This window comes from Penicillium antarcticum, assembly GCF_028974205.1.
Source record: "Penicillium antarcticum strain IBT 31339 chromosome Unknown utg000005l_segment0_segment0, whole genome shotgun sequence".
NCBI lineage: Eukaryota > Fungi > Ascomycota > Eurotiomycetes > Eurotiales > Aspergillaceae > Penicillium > Penicillium antarcticum.
Window position 1 is genome coordinate 2,453,250 of NW_026695303.1, and position 18,224 is coordinate 2,471,473.

An 18,224-nucleotide genomic window follows, 5' to 3' on the forward strand; every position below is an offset into this window, starting at 1 on the left:
CTTCATCTCCTGCATACTACAAATATCCCCCCTGGCTGCTCCAATCCCTCCAGCCTCTCAGTTGAACCCATCGAAACATCCATCCGAGTTCCCGCCATGACGCCTCTTCGAAGAGACGACCAACCTAGCGACGCTGGGGCACACACAATCTTTGTTCAACATGAAGTGACGTTTTGATTCTCTTTGTTAACAGCCGGCGCTAGCGCAGCGACCCACGAATCTCCAGCCGTGCCGAGACTCCACAGTCCGGGGGAAATCTTGGCATGCAGGGAGACGAAGTAGGGTGCGGATGTGACTGAGCTACGGTACCGTCTGCTAGTGCCGAGAGAACAGACAAATTAGGATAGGATATAAGGGTGAACTGGATAAGCTGCTTGCATTCGCCATGGGAAATTAACTCAAACTAACTACGAGAATGGAGAGAAAAGGTCCAGATCGAAGAACACAAAATGCGACTGATACGGACGGAACACCTCGGAATCGGGATGCGGAATGTACACAGACGGCCAAGGGGAAAAAAGTAACGAAAATAGCGGCTTAGTTAATCTTAGTCCTCCTGGTAGGAGATCTTGCGCATCTCGCCCAGACGCTGGCGAGCACGAGCCAGACCGTTCTCCAGCTGGAGGATTTCGACCTGGGGGATCCATGTCAGTAGGGAGCGAAGAGAAAGAGGGACGTTGGGGGACGGGGAATCACCTACCTGCTGCTCCATCTCGCGGACCTTGAACTCGTGCGAGCTAAGCTTTCCATAATCCTCCGCTTCGTTGTCGTCGCGGTTCTTCTCCTTGATGATATCCTGCACTTGGCGGACGAGCGCGCGACAAGCGGCGCCGACGGCCTTGCTGGCAGTCTCCAGGCGATCCTGGTTCTTGCTCATAAAGGTGGCCTTGACACGGCTGGCAGCGACAAGCTGGGCAGTGCTGGCGGCGACATCGTTGGAAGCGACGATGAGCTGCTCGGGCGAGTTGCGACCAGAGATCACACCATCGGCAGTCTCGATCAGGGTGTTGGTAGAGGCGGCCACAGCCTTGGCGGCGGAGATCAAACCTTCTGTCCAGCGGTTGTTCTTCTTGTAGAAGGCAGTACGAGAAGAGCTTCCGCGACCTTCACGGACAATCTCCTGCTGGGTCTCTGTGGCGGCCTTGATTAACTCGGAAATGGCGTTGGTGACGGCAATGGCGGCGGCAAGGATCACATCGTTGATGCGCAGCTCGTAAGTCGAATAACCATCGCGGGGCTTGTTCTTGAGCTTGGCCAGACGCTGGGCAGCAGCGTCAATGGCATCAGCTGCCTTGAGCAGTTCCTGGTCGACCAGGTCGCCAAGATCGCCGTTGGTGCTAATCTTGCTGTTCTTAGGAGCGAACGAGTCGACGAGCTTCGACAGCGACTGCAGATCACGCTGGACCTCCAGGTTGTTGTTGATAACGACATCAGTCTTCTGCAACGGCTCAAGACCCTCAAGGCGGAATGACTGCAAACCACGGAAGAAGCGGACAGTCGCCTGGGCGGACTTGCGGGCAGCGTTCATCAGGTGGTCGGAGCTCTTGTCGTCGTTGGCGAAGCGCATCAGACCCTTGGTGTTGCTCAACACATCAGAAACAGACCCAGAGAAGATGGAGACTGTGCGGATAATTTCAGCGTGGGGACTGTTGGGGCCATCGGCAATAAAGTTGTTGAACGCAGTAGAGAACTCAGTCGCAGAAGCTGAGGCCTTCTCAATCTGCGAGAGCACATATGGAGGGGAGGCATTCTGGTTACCAGCCTGCATGGATGAATCAAGTTCATACAGGGCATCATCGACACGCTGCACACCAGTCTGAAGCACGGAGTCAATGATATCGTTGATTTTTGCCACTGTGCCGTGGAGCACAGTATCAATCTGGCTATCAAGTGCATGGTCGGCATCGCCTTGGTTCTACAATGACACGGAGTTAGCATGCACATATTCCATTAATCAGGGTCCACGCTTACCATTTTCAGCTCCTCCAATTCCATAAGGGCCTGTTCCATGCCGGACTTGTACACCTCGATTTCCTCGTCTTTCTCGCGAAGCTCCAGGTCGTGGTCGCCATCGCGGTCTGTGTTACGGCTGCCAATGTCCTCCAGTGCTCGTGTTTTGTTCTAGACGGTCAGTATGGATCATGTAGTCAAACAAAGATAATGGATACTCACTCGGAGGGATTCCTCCAGATCAGCCATCTCACGGTTGTACTTGGACAGCATGGATGAGATCTCGGTTCCCTTTGAGCGCTCGGCATTCTCAGCACGCTCGAGAGCCATGCGAAGCTCACGCTTGACCTTCTCCAGCTCGTCCTTATTGGTACCAGTCAGGCGATCTCGATCATGCAGAGCACGGTCACGTTCTCGAATCATGTCAGCCAACTCCAGGTTCTTAGTCTTAATCTCACGCTCCAGCTTCTCGCGTCGCTCAATTGCTTCTTGTGCGGAGGCAGCCTTGAGCTTGAGGCTCTTTGTGGTCTGCAGAAGATCAAGGTGCTCCTGTCGAAGCTGGGAGTACAGCTTGGCCAGAGCCTCATACTTGGATCGCCATGTGTTGACCTGCTCCTGCAGGGATCGAATCTGCTCATCCTTGGAGGCATTCTGCAAGTTGAGGTTGGAGTTCAGGTGGTTCATCTGCTCCTCAAGGTCCTTGACACGGCGGTCATATTGCTGCAGCATCAGCTGGTCACGCTCATACTGAGCACGAGCGTTGAGGTTCTCTTGCTCCAGCTCTGCCAGTCGGCCTTGTGTGTGTGTCTGATACTGGTCACGGAGAAGCTGCTCTTGTGCCAATCGTTGCTGCTCTGCTTGGAGACGCTGCTGCTCCTCGAAATCATTCTGGGCCTGCTGTTGAGCAAGAACCTGCTGGCGCTGCTGCTCCTCCCACTGCTGTTGCAAGCGTGCCTGCTCTGCCTCGTACTCTTCTTGCTGGCGTCTGGCCTCGTTGGTCCAGAAGTCATTGATAGGCTCTGGTTCTGCAGCCACCTTAGGTGGTGGTGAGGGCTGTGCTTCCACTTCCTTCGCGGGTCGCCTGGGAAGAGCTGGGCGATCATCATCTTCAGCGAGCAGGTTGGGAGGGTCTTGCGGCAACTTCGGAATGGTGATAAGACCAGTCAGGTAGCGCAGGTTAGAGCACTCATAGTAAAAGCGAACGAGACGGTGATGCTGGGCATCATACCGACCTCGGAGAGGCTCGAGAGCTTCATCGTCGCCAGTGGCTGCAAGAGGTCAGTCAGTTTCCATTGAATGCATCTCAATGATGAAGGACACATACTTGTGTGCATGGCTCTCAGCATGCTGGTGATGAACTTATAGATACCATAGCTCTCTTGCACAAGGGGCACCAACGCTGAGATTCTGCACTCATTGTTCGTGCCTGACTGGAAGTTCGAGAAGATAAGCTTCTGGAATGAATCAATCTGATCTTGCAAGGCCATCAAGTCGGTGATAGTCTCGTAACTGCAACTCGTTAGATCTTACCCACTCGCGTTATCACAAAGGCAGGTAGGTACGCACCCTTCGTTCGGATCATTGATCGACTTCAAACTAATGTACTCCTCGTACTCAAACAGACCTACATCCGTCAGACATCCACAAACTACACCACCGTTCCAATGGGGACGACATACCGTTGAACTCAGGGTGGTTGCGGTGGAAGCCCAGCTTCGACTCAAGGAAGAAGACGTACTCCCGAATGAGCGGCGCATATCCTATCCAAAACCGTCAATATTCTGTCCCTCGCCCACATTGCGACTCCTCCAGCCAAGGACCATTGCGCACTCGCCCAGTGCAGATATCATACCTCGAACACCATCGCCACCAACGCCTCGCATCAAGCTATCAATCCAATTGGAGTGCTGTTGCGCCTCGCGCACAACCATGGGGTGACCTTCCTGGAGAACTTTGTGTATCGTGATCAGGGCCTTAAACGTCTGGACCTCGTCGGCGAGGACAGGCTGCCTATGAAGAACGCATGCGTGTCAGCCCACCACTCAAACACCACCTCCCCTCACCCCTATACCTCCTCCGGATATCTCAGAAACATACACTTTCATGCCAGCCCAGAAAGCTGCCGATGACTTGTGGTCCCACGTGTAGACGATGCAACTCCTCACATGTTTCCCTACAGGCGCGGGGGGTGGTCAGCTCGGATTCGGACACGACAATGCCCACGGCGATAACAATCGAGTCGAGGGATTGCAATAGTATATGATCAGGACATACGTTTAGGGGCGGTTTCCTCTGTTGGCAATCAAATCATTAGCTCGCGAGTCTTGTCACTTCGTCCTCGATCACCACTTACCGATACTGGTGGCCTTGCGGATATTGATGGCCAAATCGGCCTCGGTCCTGCGCGATTCAGTGTGAGACAGGATATCTAGGGATTCCGCAGGGGTCTTGCTTACCGACTCATCTTGACCGATGGGGAGCAATCGATGCGTGCTCAGGGGCGGAAGAGTGGGAGTGTTAGACACAACTGTCGCGTTAGCAGATCCCGAACCCGGACAGCGCAGAGACGCTTGAGTGAGCTTGCGCCGACCGGATAAATTGGATTACTCGAAACGCAGAGTCAAAGGGAATTGGTTCAGCACCAAAAAGACACACGTGGGAGTTCGAGCAATGACGTTGATGGGGAACGGGAAAGTTGGCGCCTGTCGGGAGTCTTGGCGACGCCTAAGCCGATGCGGGTTGGGCGAGACACTATGAAGCATTCGACTACGAGAGTTCTATCCCTTGCGAATGAAGAGGCTGTGCTTTCTAGAATACGCGTCAACTATACACTGCAGGCTAGGCAACAGGAATTGCGGCAGGCTATTATGTTATCAACACGAAGGCTACGGTCTACTTTGAAACGGCTTCGATAGGTAACAATATATTGGATATCTGGGTCGCCCATTGACACGAGAGAGATGGCTATATGACTGGCACTTACACTACTCTGGGCGAGGAAGGGTCACATGCAGGGATAACCAGCCTAGCATGAGTCCATACCCATAAAATACTCACCAAGGCAGAGGAAATTATAGAGAACAGACTCCCCTCCAAGTCCTTCAGTTGTCTGAGCAAAAGCAACACCGGTTAGGATGCGGGCACTCCTAGTCTGTCAGATCGCGGAGCCTCGTTGCTACCAAGGGTTGAAGGCATCTGATCAAGAGAGCCTATCTGTTCCGCACCAGAGGCCTCTGAAGAGGCCTCCTCATTGTCCTTGTGATCGAGTCCGGACTTCTCGGCTCTGGAGGAAGTCTCAATGTCAACAGGCGTGGTTTTCTTCGGAATCTGTTCCGAGTCCAGGTCACCAGGGGCCGGGCTGTTGGGTTCAGAGTCTTGGGGTGCCTCCACCACGAGCAGTTCATCGGTGCTTTCATTGGTGTGCACCCCAGGACGCATTGGTTTTCTGCGAAGTAGAGGGGATGGTGATGCTTGTGAGTCGCCCGTCTTGGGGCGTTCAGACTCCGTGTGTGTCCCAACAGGTTTCCGCTTGGGCAAGTTTGTGGGGTTTCTCTTCAAGGCATACTTGTCCGGTCGAGGCAATGGAGATCCGGCTGGCGGATGAGGATGTCCACGCCCAATGGGCTGGTCGAGCGTGGCTGCAGAAGGCTGCGAGGATTCTTGACCCATGTTCGGATCGCCTTTGCCGAACACATTCCAACTCCATTTTTTTGCGGCAGCAGTGGCTGACCCGATTGTCATAGAACCGGCAGGCTTGTCATCAGATGATATGTTGGAGGCGAAGGATTTGGTGATGGTTTCGATCGTGCTACGTCGGCGAGCCTTGTCGCTGGTGAGCGAGGTAGTGGAGCTACCTCGAGAGCTCCTCATGCTGGAGAAGGAGTTGCTCTCCATCTGAGTAGCAGAGGGTCTTTGGAGGCCATTTTCGTTTCGGGAATTGATGCTGTCAATGGACTCTGCAAATGATGACTCGCGACTATGAACCGCATTTTCTGGAACTGTGATGCCACCTGTGGGTGGCGAGCTGCTCGGCGTTCGGATGGGTGACGTGGGTGGGGAGCGGCTCGATATCTCGATCATCGCGCTGGTTGCATGACTCTTCGCGTCGCCTTTGTTCTCAGAGACTACTTTGTCAACTTTGGCATTATCTGCTGTGACCACAGGGTCTGCAGCATTAGAGAAAGTCTGCGACCGGATTGCTCGAGGCAACGGCGTACTTTCTGGCCTCTCAATGCCAGTGGAAATTGCACTTGAGCTATTTGCTTGCAAGTCTGAGTGAGACGATTTCGGACCTTTGCGTGACTTTTTCTTGTTTGTTGTGGACTCGGAAAGGGCAGGCATGCTCATTGTGCGATCATCTTTAGACTTGAAGACTTCAATGGGGTCGCCACCGACACTCTTCGGCGTTGCCGGGGCTTCACCAGATTCATCTGGTATCTCTGTTTGGTCACTTGGTTCTGGAGCGTCCCGCTGCCAGATGCCACCACGGAAAGCCTGTCCCAAAGTATCGTGGAATGGAACATCGTCCCAGAAAGGCAGGACAATGCTCTCTGCCACCACTTCTCGAATCTTGCTCTCGATCGTGCGCAAAATGAGACTGTATGTGATTTGTTTGGAGCTGACAATAGGTTCAATGTCCATCTCCATCTTGGGCATAGTTTCGAAGGACATCCAGATTCGATTACTGGGTGGAGGCTTGAAGCGAACCAACAAGTGGCCTTCTAGCTTCTTCAAAACAACTGCAAGAACAATGTCGACTTCTCTGGCCTTGAATCGAGGACCCAAGTCAATGCGCACAGTTGCTGAGATTTCGACTCGGAAGTTTCCAGTGTATTGAAGATCTGCCTCTATGCAGCAGTTTCCATCGACAGTCAAATCTTTCAATCTCGGATTGGTGATGAATGGCGCCCCTTCACCCATATCGATTCGCTGCAAGCCCACCTTGCTGATAAAGTTGGGTTTGTTAACACGAGAGATCTTCTTGACGATCTTGCTGCGAATAAACTCCTCCAGTTCAGGCGTTCGGTATAGTGCAAGGAATAATCTTCCAAGGAAAGCATTGATCCAGCGTGTCTGCAATTGCTCCTCAGAGGAATGCAGCCTTTGGACTAATGTGACAATATGCTTGATATCAAACTCTTGATGCTTGGGCGGGCGATCGGTCGAGTCCCACAGACGGTTCTGGTTCCGCAACATGACGATATAGAAATCCTCTTTCTCGGACAAATTCTCAGAGAAGAGATAAAATGGCGGAGTCGGGCCGCCGAGATCACCAAGCGAATCCAGTCGCCGCGAGAGACAGATGGCATTTCTCTTAAGCCACAGCTCTCCTTCTGGGATATCCCCTTCTCCGCCATATATTGACACATCATGGTGAGCGAGAGAAATGACATAACGAACTTCGACCTGATTGACATCGTCATATAACATCAAATGGCCATGTCTATCAAACAGCATTGATCGTCAGCAACCGGCGCTTACACGGCAACTCGCACCCAATCCCAGCAAGACATACCGCAGAACAATGTAAAACACATTTCGTGCCCGCTTAGTGGTCTTTCCATTCGACTTCGCCGGTTCAATACTAGGGGTCTGCTTTCGATCGAACAAACTCCGGTACATAGCCTGATAGACGCTGGGACTTTCAGTCGCAACGACCTCCCCCGCGGGCGTCGTCCTTTCCGGCGGTTTCCCATTGACGCCACCAGGAACATATTCACGACAGACGGCAAAATATCCAGCAGCGACATCGGACTCGTGGGTGCGGTGGAATTTCTCGGCCAGCTGATCGGTGCCGGATTTGAGACTATAGTCGTCATCGGTAGGCTGGCGGACCGGATCGGTCGCTTTCGCGCATGATTGCTGCGCTTGCGAGACAGTTGGAAGTGTGAGATAGGTGTACAGAATGATTAAGGATAGAACGAGAGGAATGAAGGTGATTCCACCAAGGGCGTAAACAAAGAGGAAGCTACCAAGCGAACCCATCGGGAACCAGTCGATCAATGCGGGAGGATCGAAAGCTCCATAATTTGGGAGTGCTACCTCCAACAGCGAAGAGACAAGGAACAAAGAGACCTGCTCCAAGATAAACGAGCGAGACAGCGTGAGATACGAAGACAAAAGGTGAGCAAGAGAGCAAGAGATAAGTCAACGCAAGTGGAGTTGCAGCTTGCACGGGATGACGGAGGTCCTGGGTACCTCGGCATTATAGGTATGGTCATGGTAATTCACATACAATACCCACTTATATGTGTGTAAAATGCGTATTTATACTGTACTAACATTACATACAAGGCCCTCCTCTGTAGCCGTTAGTACCCCGCGTGATCCGACCAGTTGTCAGGAACCTGAAACTGTCACTGCATCAAGTAGTTGGGGCAATAAAAGGTCAATTTTGGTCGAAGATGATTTCAGTCGAGTCCTGAGCTTGGGATATCTCTTTTGTAACGAAACACTTATGGGATGGCCTTCAACCCCGTAGCGCCGAGCCCATGATAAAGCATCAGCTATTTTGATATCAAAAAGGAACCAAAAAAGGTGGAACAGGAGAAAATGCATCCATTGGTAAACATTCAAAATATGTATGTATCCAACCATCTAAGATATATAAGTATACACAGGCGTAAAAAAGACAATGACCTAAAGAAGCAACATAGGCAGAGCTGAGAAAAGAAAAAGGCATATGTTTACATGGGACAGATTCCACTCTACTTTCTCCGCTTCATAGTCTTCTCACACATCTCAATCAGACCGGTCTTGGCATCACTGTCAGGGAAATCACTGATGGCAGCAATGGCCTTGTCAGCATATTCCTGGGCCAAAGCACGAGTCTGCTCAACACCATCACTGCGATAGACGATCTCACGGGCCTGTTATGATAGTCAGTATTCTTTGTTACGGAAAGTTTGAACATGGACCACTCACCCGCTGCACATCACCCTCCTTGCGGAACTTCCGTCCAACAAGAGGACCAAGCTCGGGGTTACTCTTCCACGCGAACAAGAGCGGCGCAGTCGCAAGACCCAACTCCAAGTCCGCACCAACTGGCTTGCCCATCTCCGCCTCGGTAACAGTGTAATCCAACATATCATCCACGAGCTGAAAAGCCAATCCCAAGTTGCGGCCGTAAGCGTACGAAGCCTCAATGACCTCCGGCGCACTCCGACCTAGGACCGCAGCGGAGCGGCATGATTTGCTGATAAGACTGGCAGTCTTCAGGTAGGTCTTCTGGAGGTAGTAGGAAAGGGTCTCGTCGGTGTAAGCGGGCTTGGATTCGTCTTGCGCGGTGTTCTTCAGCTGCATGAACTCGCCCTCGACCAGATTAGCAATTACAGTAGCCATCAACTCCGTCACCTCGGGATCGCGGAGACGAGCGAGTGCCACCGAAGCACGCCCAAGCAGGAAATCACCCGCCAGCACGGCCATCTTGTTTCCGAACGCCAGGTTCGCGGAGCTGTTAGCGCGGCGTGTCACCGCATTATCAATGACATCGTCGTGGAGTAAAGAGGCTGTGTGGATCAACTCTGTGATCTCGGCCAGGCGCCGCTGTGAAGGCAGGATGTTCTCGTCTCCCGAAAAGTCATATTTGCTGTCGGCGGATTTGGAAACGAGCGGATTCATCTCTGGGTTGGCGTCATCGAGAATCGTCTGGGCAGTAAAGGAGTCGTCGACAGTGGCGGGTTTATCGGAGTAGGTGTGGTGCTTGCGCGGGTCCAGGGCTGTGGCCTGGGACATGAGGAGGACCAACAAAGGCCGCATATGCTTGCCCTCGCTGTGAGTGTAGTATTTGGCGACCTTGTCAAGCGCCGGGTGGCCGGAGCCAAGCAATTGCCGGATGTTCTTCGTGAGAAACTTGAGCTCTTTCCCAACAATTCTCAACGGGTCGACCGAGACGCCTGCAGGCGCCTTCGGCATACCCTTGAAGATGGTTTGGGCCGCCGACACGGCAGCCCCAAATGGCGAAGCATCCCTCCGGCGGGTAGGATGATATTTTCGGGATTGAAGAGCGATTTGCGTTAAGCGGAGGTCATCGCGGAGGCATTGGCTGCAGACGGAGGTCCCGGTCGGTCGTGATGAGAGGATCAGCCCAGAGGCCGATACGGTGCGAGCTCCCATGCTGGAAGGTCAATTATAAAAGAATGGAAGATTCCAAATCAAACCATGGGAACCTAATTCCAGGAGTCGATGTTGATGCAAGGTTGTTTGCGGAGTATGAAGACAGGAACAATCTTGGACGGGAAGATTTCGAGCTCTCGGGACGGCACGGACCCCGGTGCAGCTCCAACGTCTTACAGATATCACCGGCGTCTACATATTTGTCCGAATATTGGTCTACAGTGGCATTGATTGTTTAAATTAACACTGTGTCCCGAAAATACATGGAATTCTACATTTCAGACTCGACAGACTTGTCAAAAATAGTATCCGATGCAAATGATTCCAGTGTAAGTGACTGATTGCGCCGGCCATCTTAGTCCTGCACATCTACCGTCGTACACATCCGAATAAAGTCCAAAGCAAAATTGCAGAATTAACACACAGGTTGAAAGAGGCCACTACGAGGTAGATACCCCTGCATGGGGCCAGTGTGGAAGAAGAAAAAAAATGCTGTATCGATTATGGAAACATCCACACTCCCCTTTACATGGCATCAAAATCGCCGCCGGCATCTTCATCGTCCATGTCACCCTCCTGGATCTCCTTGGCAAGTTCCCGCTCCCGCTCGCGAGCTTCTTGGGCACTCTTGAGTTCCAGACGGTGCTGGTTCATAGGGAAACGCATAGCCTGTAACGGGACGAACTGTGTTAGACAAGCCACAAGAAACCATGAGGGTAGAGACTCAAGAACATACCTTGACACTCTCATCGTGAAGAGCGAGACAAGCACGAATACGCTCGTGGAACGCCTCACCTGGCTCTCTAGTGGCGTAGATATCACCAACCTCCTTGCTCTTCATGAATCCATGCTCGTGGTCAAGCGTGGCCTCAATGACACCGTCTCGGATAGCCTTCGCGACAATGTACTCGGCAGATTCTTCGCTGTCAAGTCCGAGGCGGAGACAAATGTCCCGCAGAGAGATACGGGAGTAAGACAGTGACATCATACGAATACCGGTCTTGATGACATTCTGTCGGAGGCGCAAAACCAGGGTGTATGTGCCATCCTTGCGGAAAGTCTCGCTGTGAGTGTTGACAATGTTCAAGAATCCATCGAGGTCACCTGCACCGACTGCTTGGGAAAGCAACAGGTAAGGATGCATGGCCTGTTCCAAAGCCGGTTGGCGGAAGACGGCACGGTCTGGAATATCACCCATCAACAGCTCAACGACTACCAACAGCTTGTGAGAGGCCTGGTAGAAACCGCGGGCAACGGGGCTGGCAGGCGACTTGCGGGTAGCGCCAATCAGATGACTGTGGGCCTCTGTATATTGCAATTGGATGGCACGAATGCGGCCAAGGTAATACAGGTACCGAGCAATCTGGTTGTTGGAAGCAGCGACGGGGAATGGGTTGTGGGAGATCAGAAGATCTGCCTGTGAGATGTGAGACGTGGACAGGTAGTTGCGAAGCAAAAGTGTCATCACAGTGGCCTGTGTGTCGACGTCTTTCCGGAGCACAGCTGTACGCAAAGCAGCCAACAATGGTTGACGGATAGTGGTAACAGCCGCTGCTGGGGAAGGAGGGAGCGGAGCAATTTGTTCGTAGAAGAGGGAGTAGTAGAAGTACACGCGGGCAGCGAGAGAATCCAGCGTACGGCGGTTAAGTGCACGCAGGCGCTCAATCAAGTCTGTTGAGAATTGAGCACCCTTCTGGATGTCCCGCTTGTCGAAGAGGTAGATCTGAACCAAGATAGATAGGTAGGCGTCCACCTCAGCAAGAGTCTCCTTGGGTGCTGCCTTGGTCTTCTCTGAATCCACCTCCATCTGCGAGCTAGCCGGGGCATTCTCGAAAGCATCGGATTTACCGAGAACCTCCAACAAGAACGAAGCTGTCGAGTTGGAAGCGGAGTAAGTGTCGACAATAACTTCGGCGAGGACCTCGGGCGTGATATGTTTCCGCATCGAGGATATGGACCGCAGGACACGGAGGGTAAATCTGGGGTCGAAATGGGCAACGGCTCGCTCGAGCAAAGTGAAGTTGGTCTTGATGTCTGAATGCATGGGGAATTGGAGGGTATTCGTTAGCAATGAAGCCTTTTTTTTTCTGACCAAAAAGAGAGGTTAACAAACCTTGAATGGCCTTGGTCGTTGGGTCGACCTCAGGCTCCTTCTCAGCATCATCCTCTGTTCCCTCCATCGCCACGTCCTCCTCCTTGTCCTTGCCGGATTTGAAACCCTTGGTCGGGGGCACTACTACGGTCATCTTCTCGTCACCTTTGCGGTCCTTGTTGGCGTTGAATGCGGATGTAGGCGCACCTGCCGTATCCTCTCCCATCTCAACATCTTCAGAACCATTCACGCCATTCTCGGTTGACTTCGATCCGTTCGCATGCGAGTCTTTGTCCCCCATGTCACCGTTCGATGCGCCCTTTGCGTCTTTCTTGGCTGGAGCTGACTTGGCCTTGTTAGCGGCTGCGCGGGTAGTAGGCGCGGCCTTGTCTTTCGCACTCGAGCTCTGGGAGTTCGAGCGAGCCTTTTCACCGTTAGCAGATGAAGAGGTGTCGGATTTGTTGTTTGATCGCAAAGAACGCCTTTCGGCCGGCATCTTTCTCAAGCTGTCGAGCTCAGGTGAGCAGCCACCAAGCTATCGGGAGAAGTAGGGAGAAGGGCGAGCAAAGTATAGAGACAGGAAGTAGAAAGGCAAACCCTAGAGATCCTAGCTGCCAATAACACGAATATGATGAGGAAAAACCTGTGCAGACAGATGGATGAAGTGGATGGGTGATGTGATGTCAAGATGGGATGGACGGGCGCAAGAGACCAGACGAGCAGCTTAGTCAGGGGGAGCTTACTGGCTGAGTCGCCGCAGTGCACTTTCGTGTTAGAAGCTGCGAGAACAAAGAGATAATATTGTGAAGTCAACCTCAAGACGAATTACAGAGCTGAGTTCTATCCAGGAATCATTTTCCAGGCCTCAATTTCGGTGTGGCAGCTGATGAACAGGCGGATTCTGAATATTCTGCCTGAGGCAACACTGCAGCTCGGAGTAAACAACGACGCAAGAGAAACACTCACTCTAAGCACCTCTTCACAGTTTCGAGCTCAGATCCCGCAACAATGTCTCTTCTCAGTTCCCACCTGGAGCAGATTACACTCTCCTCCAATGCTATTGCCGATTTGCCGTGAGTTCCTTTGTCACCCTTCACGTTATGTAGACTAACACAAGGGTCTAGGTTCCCTTCCCCGCGGATTTTCACTACTGCGCTGCTAGGATCCCACGATATAACAGCCCTGATCCGAGACACAGAAGCCCATGAGCGGGCTCTTTTCCAAATTGATCCCTCCTCCAAGGCTCATGGACACAAACGCGCCGCACGACGCGGGACTATGTTCCCCGCCGAGCCTGAAAACGAGTCGATGGCCAGCCGAATCTATTCAGCACGGAATAATCGCAACCAGTCTGCTGTAGCAAAAGTCCTTGGTCATGATATGATGGAAGAGATCAAGCGGTCTGCGGGCACCTCAACCCGAGGACCCCGCGGTGAGGTCAACATTGAAGTTCTTCTTAGAGGTGCTGAGATCCTGTGCAATGTTTAGTAAGTGTGGTAGCTCCAGAAGTACATATCACATTGGTCTAACAAGCTTGAAGTCCCGTTACTGGAGCGCAGGAAAAGATCTCCAGCCTCCGCTATCGTCATGAGCTTGTTACGGAGTCTATAGCTCAGCTAGAAGACCGGGTCGCGACCAATACAGCGGCACTGGATCAAATGAGGCACTCTTATGAAGATGACGAAGATGACTTGGTGCCAGCGTCAACTGCGCAGCCGGAGACTCCAGATATCACTGATGAGGATATCGAGCGAGAGATGGCTGAAATCCGAGACCTGGAACGCAGGAAGCGTACTCTGGAACAGCGAGTTGCAGGCATGGATCAAGACCTAGGAGGTCTGCTTGGTTGAGCTTTCTCTGAGCTACAGGGGTTCATCCTCCCTGCAAAGGATCTACTATCAACCAGCTGGGCTGCATTCTTGCCTACCAAAAGCACCAGTCACGCATGGCCAGTAAACACGCTATTTGACCGAACGTCATGCTTTTGGACAAAAAAGCCAATGAGGGCTCCTGGCCTGTTCCTGGTTTTCCACTTCAGCTCTGTGTCCATGGACTATGGTCGTTCGAAATTGGTGACCATGGGTATTCGAACGAAATTTACAGCCGGCACGGCCAATCCCTAAATAACACGGTCCATAGCATACGCCGTGCATCTTCGTGGCAACAGAAAGATCTTGAGCCATGCTTGATCATCATAACGATGCTCTATTCGTCTGGTTGAGGCCAACGAGTGGAGGTCGTTATTACACCTTTGATGATTATGCATATGCCATGCTGATTTCCAGAAACAGATGACTATGGTCATTTTGTGTATTACAATAGTTATGAATATCAATATCAATGATTCTTAGTGTTGCGATCGCCTCCATAGTAACAATCTAGATACTTCATCGCGATACACTACAGGTCACCAATTCATCCCCAACTATAACAGAATCTGGTAATCCCCCCCCCCCCCTCATGAACTGAAAACAATATAGACGAGTCATAGTCAGGCGGTGGTGATCGTGTAGGTAGTTCGGCCCTTATAAAACCGGGCGCCAAGACCAGCCCTGCCCCGTCGACCTCACCTCTGTCAAAGTTGCATCCCGCCATCGAGCTTCATTCCTTTCAGGCTCTCTCGCTCCGCCATCTCATTGGATACATCACAGACCGACCGCTCATACGAATAATTCCGACTGCAGCTATCTCCGCCGAACGTTTCTGCATCGGTCCACGCGTCGCCGACCTCATTGGGCTTCTGACCTTCCGGTCTTCTATATCGAACCCGGAACCTCGTCGCGAAGATGGACGGGTCTCAGGGGCAAGTTGGACAGCCTATGGCAGCGCCACAGCAACCGCAACACTCGAACCTCATTCGAACCGATCAAGTGCAAAAGCTGCCACACCTTAACGACTCGCAGAAAGCCCAGCACACTGGGCTGGTGCGCAGCCTGTGGGACTTGCTTAACACGCGCGATCCAAATGGCCACGAATATCAGCAGGCACACACAAAGCTGTCACAGCTGTCGCAGAACTTGATGAAGGGGATGCGGTTGTTCCAGGCCAACCGACAGCAGGCTATGCAGCAGCACCAGCAGGCTCAGGCGGCCGCGCAGCAGGGACAGCAGCCACAGCAGGCAAATCAGGGGCCACAAGGTGCACAGACGCAACCGGGTCAGCGCACTCAACCCAATAACCCGCAGTCGCTCAACCAGCTGCTTCCCCAGATCCAGGCTCAGGTCAGTTCGCTGAACTTCTTCCTGCCGCCGAATGTCACTCCAGAGCAGGTGCAGACCTGGATCCCGGAGGCTAGGTTGCGATATGGTATCGCTTTGCAGAAGCAGCAGGTTGGGCGGGCTCGGATTGCTGAGCTTCGTTCGTCGTATTCTCAGAGACAGGCGCAGGGAAATATGAACCAGGAGGAAATCCAGGAATTCAAGAACAGACAGTTGGCAGCTGAAAAGCTGTTCCGGGAGGGTAGTGAGTTCCTAAACAAGTTCAAGGAGCAGCAGGAAAGCTTCAAACTTCAGTCACAGCAAAATCCTCAGAGTCAGGCCATGAACCAAGCGGGACAACAAGCAGTATCGCAACCACCTCAGGCCCAGGCTGCTGCTGGGGGAGCTGCTCCTCCAGCAGCCACTCAAGCTGTTCAAAATGCCCAAGGAGGCAACGCAGGAAACAATATGCAATCCGGTCAGGCTCCTACCCCAGCACCCCACACAATCAATTCCGCCGTGAATGCGGCACGCAACCAAGCTGGCCAAACCGCGATGTCCCCCTCGGCGATGCAGCCAGGACAAACACCAGCACCCCAATCCGCAGGAAATACCCCCGTCCCAATTAGTGCACCACAACCCCAGGCACAGCGTCCACAACCCCCATCCCAGCAAGGAACTCCAGGAGCACAGGTAACTTTCAGCCAAACCCCCAATCCGGACGGCTCAACACCAACTCCAACTGTGCCTCCTCAACAGGTGAACCAAGGCCCGCCACGTCCCCTGTCTCACCAAGCTGCGATCTCACAAGCCGCGCAGACCTACACCAACCCTACCCCCCAACAGCAAAACACGATGAACCAGCAAGCCCAGGCTCAGGCCAACCAGGCCCATCCCCAGGGATACCTCGCCAACCGCTCAACCGAAGCCTCAGCTCGCAACATCAACATGGCAATCCCTAAGAATCTCAACGTCTCCACTCCCGAACCCGTCTCAATGCCTGCCTCACGTCCCTCCCTCTCAGGTGGCCCCAGCCACAGTGCCATCGGTATGATGGGCCAGCCAGCAATCCAAAAGCACCCCGGTTACGTTCTCGAAGGTGAAGGCCAGCGCGTGCTGAGCAAGAAAATGCTCGATATTCTCGTACGCCAAGTCACTGGCGGCGGCGAAGGAGAAATGCTCACTCCCGACGCAGAAGAGGTAAGTTGAGCAATCAAATCTCAAATATCAACTCTCACATCCCCAAAAGAAAAGTGAAAGATGAATCAAATAAAACCCTAAAGCTGACACTCATTTTAGTTCATCCTCCAAATGGCGGACGACTTCGTCGACGACGTGATCACCCAAGCCTGCCGCCTCGCCAAACTCCGCCCCTCCTCAACTCTCGAATTACGAGATATCCAACTCGTCCTGGAACGCAACTACAACATGCGTATCTCCGGCTTCTCAACTGATGACCTCCGCACTGTCAAGAAACCCCAACCTAGCCAGGCCTGGACGCAGAAGATGTCTGCTATCCAGGCAGCTAAGGTTACGCAGGGAAGATCTGAATAAACGAATCTTTAGCAGAAGAGATCTGAGCCTATTTCTCTTTCTTTCAATCTGCAATGTTGGCTAATCTCTTTGGTTTCCTTGAACACTGCACCCTCAACACTGCACAATATCAATGCCCATTTCAACTCTCAATTTCCAGCTTCCGATTTTTAATGTCTGATTTCGCAATGGTTAAATCGGGGGCAAAGGTCTTGTTTATCATCTTTCTTTCCTCCTTCCACGTCTCACGTTTCACATTTGATCTTTTTTCTTCTTTTTTTTCTTTTCTAAATGCTTTCTCTATTTGAGAATGCGGCGTCTAGTTATGGATGGGCAGGTCTTACACATCTTTTATTTCTGTTTATGCGCGATGGAAAGGAGCGGAGCTTTGCGATAGTCGCCCGTTCTTTTTGACACTTTCTTCCCATTGTTTTTGAATGATGAATTTGCCTATCTGGCTTCTTTTTCACTCTTTTTACCTGTAGGGCTAGTGGTTTCTATTTCTTTACCAAGACTAGCAGCATGCATGTCCTGCAGCTGAGATGAAAGTTGATAGGGTAGATCGATGAAAGTGTAGATACAGACGGTTATATCACTTGCTGGGAAAGATCTGTATAAGACCAGTAGAGTTACCTCTACCTTCTCCTCTACGCACCAAACCTACATAGATAGAACACACAACCTCAGAAAGAACAAATCCCAATAAAAAGCGAACATACTGAATTCTGCTAGCAAGGATCTCAAAAGACACATAGGAAAGAAAGCGAAAATCTCGACGAAACATGTGGTATAGTGATTTGATTGGTACAGGGTATGGTTTGAGAGAGAGACTCGATCAAGGACAAGGCAGGTTCAAGTAAGGCAGCAACAAAAGGACGATAAACAAAGGGGCAAATGGGAAATAAAAGGGGCAGGGGGTACAGAGACGATAAAGGAAAATTGCGTTCTTGAATGGAACGGCTTTGTATTGGCTTTTTGGGCAGGTGATATTGAGTTGTCTCTGTTGTTTTGAGGACTGATCCCGGAAATAGAATAAAAAGAAATTGTGTTGGTAAAGGAGACTGATATGTCTTGTGTGAATGTGAATGGTGGCACCGGTGGTAGAAAGACAGTAGTTGGATTGGGGTTGAATATGATATAGAGTGTGGTGTGGTATGTTCGGGTAATTAACGAAAGGGAGATCTATACATCCATTGATGGAGGTACATGATCTTGTTAGCAGATTAAAGCAAAGCTCTAGTCAGGGGGAAGAGCCAGTGTGGTGATGAGCTTTGGCATCAGCTTAGCAACACAACACCAGATCGAGTCTCAAAAAGGCAGACAACACGAAGGGACGG

At 51.9% G+C, this 18,224-nt stretch overlaps 6 protein-coding genes across 6 annotated transcripts; 2 read left to right on the plus strand and 4 right to left on the minus strand.

Annotated features, from left to right (window-relative positions):
- Window positions 1-547: 547 nt before the first annotated feature.
- N7508_005585 (putative cytoskeleton assembly control protein Sla2) lies at window positions 548-4,414 on the minus strand (the record flags this gene model as incomplete). Its single annotated transcript, XM_058463651.1, has 12 exons — window positions 548-634; window positions 701-1,915; window positions 1,972-2,121; window positions 2,173-3,218; window positions 3,275-3,459; window positions 3,517-3,574; window positions 3,630-3,710; window positions 3,803-3,960; window positions 4,048-4,123; window positions 4,225-4,242; window positions 4,304-4,350; window positions 4,407-4,414. The coding sequence occupies 12 exons, from the start codon at window positions 4,412-4,414 to the stop codon at window positions 548-550; spliced, it is 3,129 nt and encodes a 1,042-aa protein (XP_058320129.1).
- A 665-nt stretch (window positions 4,415-5,079) lies between these two features.
- Window positions 5,080-7,935, minus strand: N7508_005586 (uncharacterized protein; the record flags this gene model as incomplete). Its single annotated transcript, XM_058463652.1, has 2 exons — window positions 5,080-7,393; window positions 7,466-7,935. 2 exons carry the CDS (start codon window positions 7,933-7,935, stop codon window positions 5,080-5,082), a joined length of 2,784 nt encoding a protein of 927 aa, XP_058320130.1.
- A 722-nt stretch (window positions 7,936-8,657) lies between these two features.
- Window positions 8,658-10,065, minus strand: N7508_005587 (trans-hexaprenyltranstransferase; the record flags this gene model as incomplete). The annotated part of the gene is made up of 2 exons (XM_058463653.1): window positions 8,658-8,819; window positions 8,875-10,065. The coding sequence occupies 2 exons, from the start codon at window positions 10,063-10,065 to the stop codon at window positions 8,658-8,660; spliced, it is 1,353 nt and encodes a 450-aa protein (XP_058320131.1).
- A 525-nt stretch (window positions 10,066-10,590) lies between these two features.
- N7508_005588 (proteasome regulatory particle lid subunit RPN3) lies at window positions 10,591-12,653 on the minus strand (the record flags this gene model as incomplete). Its single annotated transcript, XM_058463654.1, has 3 exons — window positions 10,591-10,734; window positions 10,802-12,099; window positions 12,179-12,653. 3 exons carry the CDS (start codon window positions 12,651-12,653, stop codon window positions 10,591-10,593), a joined length of 1,917 nt encoding a protein of 638 aa, XP_058320132.1.
- Window positions 12,654-13,165: 512 nt separating this feature from the next.
- On the plus strand, window positions 13,166-14,007 carry N7508_005589 (uncharacterized protein; the record flags this gene model as incomplete). The annotated part of the gene is made up of 3 exons (XM_058463655.1): window positions 13,166-13,230; window positions 13,282-13,644; window positions 13,698-14,007. The coding sequence occupies 3 exons, from the start codon at window positions 13,166-13,168 to the stop codon at window positions 14,005-14,007; spliced, it is 738 nt and encodes a 245-aa protein (XP_058320133.1).
- Window positions 14,008-14,943: 936 nt separating this feature from the next.
- On the plus strand, window positions 14,944-16,908 carry N7508_005590 (putative transcription initiation factor TFIID subunit 12; the record flags this gene model as incomplete). Its single annotated transcript, XM_058463656.1, has 2 exons — window positions 14,944-16,554; window positions 16,654-16,908. The coding sequence occupies 2 exons, from the start codon at window positions 14,944-14,946 to the stop codon at window positions 16,906-16,908; spliced, it is 1,866 nt and encodes a 621-aa protein (XP_058320134.1).
- Between the last annotated feature and the right edge of the window lie 1,316 nt (window positions 16,909-18,224).